This window comes from Sinocyclocheilus anshuiensis, unplaced genomic scaffold (assembly GCF_001515605.1).
Source record: "Sinocyclocheilus anshuiensis isolate Anshui unplaced genomic scaffold, SAMN03320099.WGS_v1.1 scaffold2056, whole genome shotgun sequence".
Classification (NCBI taxonomy): domain Eukaryota; kingdom Metazoa; phylum Chordata; class Actinopteri; order Cypriniformes; family Cyprinidae; genus Sinocyclocheilus; species Sinocyclocheilus anshuiensis.
This window is the reverse complement of record NW_015551026.1, coordinates 1,072,352-1,077,068: the sequence shown is the minus strand read 5'-3', so window position 1 is coordinate 1,077,068 and position 4,717 is coordinate 1,072,352. Positions and strand designations below refer to the sequence as shown.

The 4,717-nt window shown below is 35.8% G+C and overlaps 1 protein-coding gene across 1 annotated transcript in view; it reads left to right on the top strand.

Annotated features, from left to right (window-relative positions):
* The window catches only part of LOC107661144 (very-long-chain (3R)-3-hydroxyacyl-CoA dehydratase 2-like), a 7,941-nt gene extending 3,799 nt beyond the window's left edge, over nucleotides 1-4,142 (top strand). The window contains exons 3-7 of the mRNA XM_016450613.1: nucleotides 186-204; nucleotides 701-789; nucleotides 2,120-2,241; nucleotides 2,315-2,493; nucleotides 2,691-4,142. Coding sequence (XP_016306099.1) covers nucleotides 186-204; nucleotides 701-789; nucleotides 2,120-2,241; nucleotides 2,315-2,493; nucleotides 2,691-2,773 — 492 coding nt within the window. The 3' untranslated portion in view covers nucleotides 2,774-4,142. The remainder of the gene's footprint in view (nucleotides 1-185; nucleotides 205-700; nucleotides 790-2,119; nucleotides 2,242-2,314; nucleotides 2,494-2,690) is intronic.
* The last annotated feature ends 575 nt before the right edge of the window (nucleotides 4,143-4,717 follow it).

Sequence of the window (4,717 nt, the reverse complement as noted above, 5' to 3'; positions counted from 1 at the left end):
TATATAAAATTTAAATTCCAAATCCAAACAAAAATTTGGGCATTTTCTTTGTCTGATTTCACATTTTGGAAATGTATGTTATTTTCTCACCCTACAGAGTTTTATTTGATTATTTTTATGCTAAAAATGATAATTCCTCGAGGCTGAGTGCACCTTATAATATTTGTTCTTTGCTCTCTTCACAGATATTACATTGTGCCGTGGGTAAGTGCAACCTGCTGCTAATAACAGTCTCTTATTAATTTCTACTATAAATATGCACTAGGTGAAGTATATAGATCAGATTGGCTATACAAGGGAAGCTTTTTTTAACCCAGCAGTGCCTTCGTCAGCGAGGGTGCTGGTTTCTCTGCCAGCCTGACAGTGATAATGTGATAAAGAGTCTCACTGCACCCGTGGAGCGTAGAGTTCACAGTCCACACCTCATTATCTGGGACTTGAAGCTTAATGTGACCTTTCCCAGTGCAAACAACCAGTCCTGCAGCACTCTCTGTTACATCATAACCATCCTTACTCTCTTAAATTATTTTATTCTAATGATCCAAATTCTGTATTATGTCTCTCTCATAATGTTTAGTGTAATGGATTAAGATTATTTTTATGCTTGCTTTATCGCAACTCATAGTTTATTCTGATTAAACCCACGTTGCAAAAATACAAAGGATTAATCTCTTTACTCAACATTTTAAATGTTTTGAAGGAATTGTTCCTTCCTCGGTGGTCCTGACTGGGTTCCAGGTGATGTCACGGGTGTTCCTTACATGGGCAGTGACGCACAGCGTTAGAGAAGTAAGTTTATGTTTAAAGAGATAGTTCACTCAAAAATGAAAATTCTGTCATCATTTACTCACCCTCAAGTTGTCTTTCTTTTTTTTCTTTTTTTACACAAAAGAAGATATTTTGAAGAAACCAAACGGTTGCTAGTAGCCATCAGCTTCCATAGTATGGAAAAATGTAGTTGTTACCAGCAACTGTTTGGTGCAACATGAGGGTGAGTAAATGATTTTTGAGAGAATTAAATTTTTTTCCATTTTTGGGAGAATTTTTTTTTTTTTACTTGCATATGTTACAGTGTTATTTTAGAATTATTTATAGACTATTATAGTATTAATTCATATTTAAAATTTGCTGTATTATTTATTAGTTTAATTTTAAAAGGTTTAATGATTTATTTTGTGTTTAGTCATTTTTACATTTAGTTATTATTTCACAATTTCTATATTATTTTTAAGTTTTATTAATTTTAATACTTTAACTTTTATTTTATTTCACTTAGTTTTCATGTAATTAAAAAAAAAAAGATCTAATATTTATTTTTTTTATTTTATTTCAGCTTTATTTCAATTAGCAAAAACAATTTGTAATAGTTTTATTTTGGTTTTAGTTAAGAGCAACACAAGATGTTTTACTTGTTCAGGTGACCTACAGTATTATTGGTATATTATTGAATATTTTTAATAGTGATGATGTCAGGGATTCTCATGGTTAAAAACCTGGATATGAAAATCCAGTATCATTATGCCATCAATCTCTCAAATTTCTCTTTATCATTAATGTTCCCTATAACACTATGAGCAATATTTCTATGTTCGTCTCATTGACTCTTGTCTACTGCCATCTAGTGGATTTCAAGTTGGTTTAATATTTCAGTGTTCATCAAAAGCCAAAATCCTGCATTAGTAGAATTTTAGTGTGACGAAAACAGTGTTATTTATTTTAAGTTCTTTGAAACTAAGAATCAGGTTCTGATTGTCTACCCCAGAGAAAGACGTCTGAGCTGAAGTGTATAGTTCTGTAAGTTATTCCTGCGAGAAACCTGCCTGAACCAAAACTGGGAAGTAATACTAACATGTAACATGTCCATGTGTGCCTGTGTATGTTTCTGTTGCTAAAATAACCTCCTTTCAAGCCTGTATGCGTGTAGAGGCGAAATTGGAGCCTTTGACGGGCCTGAATGCTTTTTGAAGTGCTTCCGTTTACGATCATCTCAGTAGTCCATCTTTGTGTGTCGAGTGGCTTCAGTGAATTGTGCATAACTGCATGGTTCTCGACTAAATTTGGCTGCTTGCTAAGCAGTTCTGTCTCTTCCCTGTGTGACTTACAGTTTCTCTCATTTTAGGTCCAAAGTGAAGACAGTGTTCTCCTCTTTGTGGTGGCCTGGACGGTCACGGAGATCATCCGTTACTCTTTCTACACCTTCAGCCTGCTCAACCACCTGCCTTACCTCATCAAATGGGCAAGGTGAAGCTTCTCAGTTAATTTTTTTTTGGTAGAAAAGTATATTTTATATACTTTGCTCTTCAAATTTTCACAGGTACACATTTTTTGTTGTGCTGTACCCCATGGGAGTGGCAGGGGAACTTTTGACGATTTATGCCGCGCTGCCATACGTGCAGAAAACAGGGCTCTACTCCATCACCTTGCCTAACAACTACAACTTCTCCTTTGACTACCACACCTTCCTCATCCTCGTCATGATCTCCTACATCCCCTGTACGTTTTAATTCCTGGACAAAGAGATTATGCATCATGTTTTCTCAAAATGCTTTGTTTTGAGATATTCCATCTGTAAATAATCCGATTCCTCAGTTGATCTTGTATAGCTTCAAAATCTCTTGAAGCTCATTCTTGTCTTGTCAATGAACAGCTCTGTTCCTGTTAATGACCTTCTTTGTCCGTGTGTTCCTCAGTATTCCCGCAGCTCTACTTCCACATGATACGCCAGAGGAAGAAAGTTCTGGGTCACGTGGAGGAGTACAGCAAAGTGGAATAACTCGCCCTGCCGTTGCCGCACACAGCAGACTGATCGCAGCGAAAACGGAAACAAGCGGATAACCTTTAAAAGCCACACTACAGATTTTTTAATTTAAAAAAAGAAGACAAGGCGTTCTTGTCAGTTAGACAGGCCAGATATGCAGAATGATTGTTAATGATACTATTTTGGTCAAGAACTGTTGCAGTTGGTGATTTTAGGGATCCTGTAACAACACAAATGGCTTTTCCTCAGTTTAGAGGGAGAGGAATGTCTTTAGCATACTAATGCATCAGCTACTGTGTGACAACATTTTTATTTTTCATTCTAAATGTAGAATTACAGACCAAATATTGTAGCAAATATCATTCAGATAAAGGGCAAAAATACAGTTAGCTGCATCTGGTGGCTTTAACCAGAAAAAAAGTCTCATAATTTTCCTGTGGTGTGTTTTGTACATTGTATTTCAGACATTTGAATCTAATTGACTTAAATCTCTGTTTCTCACTCAGCTCATTTCTTTTCTTTATATTTGAGTATAATTCATAACTCAAACCGTTCTTGACTTTCACACTACTAGCGTGTCTACTGATTCCCATCATGATTACTGTTAGTATTTTCTTTTTGTTTTGTGTTGTGTTTCTTAAAGGATCAATGTTAATCGGTTGTTTTGTTCAGTATTGGGTATATATTGTTGGTTTGTGGCCGTTTGCGGAAAAAAAGAGGTGTATCACCCAAAGAAATTGGCTGAGTTGCTGGGTCGGACCTCGTAGTCAATACTACTAATGTACTAGATGTGCATTTCTGTCGTAGAAAGAGATTGCAGCTGACACTTTTGGAGCTTTTATGGCTGGCGATGTGGAAGTGTTTGGCTAAGAGAGACTCGCACGCCGAGCAGAAGAGAGCACAAGCCTCGGCTAATGGGGGCCAATTGGATTTGAGTGCCTCCAGTCATGCTTTGCCTGTGAGTCAAATCTAATAATGTGGAGGGAAAGCTGGGAGTCAAGACTAACTTAACGCTTCATTGCCCGTCTGCCTAATTGTGAACAGTCAACTTCAGTCCTCCCAATGCAAATGAATCTCTCTCGTATTGAAGTGTGAGCCACACTATTGCACAGATAGAGTCTTTGCAAACAAAGTGGTAAGCCTGTTTCCCTTATCAAGCCTATTCAGGAAAAGATTAGCATGGGATGAATGGAGTGCAACTTTGAATAACACTGCATGTAAAAGTGGTGTGGCTAAACCTTGGTTAATAGAAGCATGACCCTTAACTCAAATAAAAATGCCAACATTGTCAAGCTTTTGATATTCAAGTTCTGCATGGGACCAGCAAACTTTGTATGAATAGTAATACGATTATATATATTTACAATAAACCATAACATGGGAAGCAAAGCCCGTTTGTTTTTATTCTATAAACTTAATTGCTTTATCTTTCTCATATTTTAGTATTTAACCTGCAGCGTAATTAAAAGTATTGTGTCTTTCTTACATATATTTCACTTTATTTCAATATACAATTAAACACATTAGGTTTTATAGACTTGTACAGTATTTTAGTAAAGGGGACTATTCATCCTTCCTTCACATGATGGCAGTAGAGATCTATGTCTATATTTTAACTGAACACGTTCTGTGAGCTCAATTGTCAGAAATTAAGCTTTTTATTAAGGGGCAATGTTTGCTTCCTGGGGTTTGATTTTAGCCATTTAAAAACAATGCATCTCCCTTTTATGCTAAATCCACATATATATTATTTCACTAAATATACATGCTTATTTCACTAAAGTAACCGTTCCCTTTGAATAATTAACGACTTAGAATAAGAATTAAGAAATGCATCTAGTGTTTAAAAGACTAGGAGCCAATTTTTGCTTTTGCTTTTTGAATTTCACCCTAATCCTACACTATTTTTTGACCCTGATGTGCTTTAATTGTTATTTAGAAAAGTTTGTAAAGCCGAAT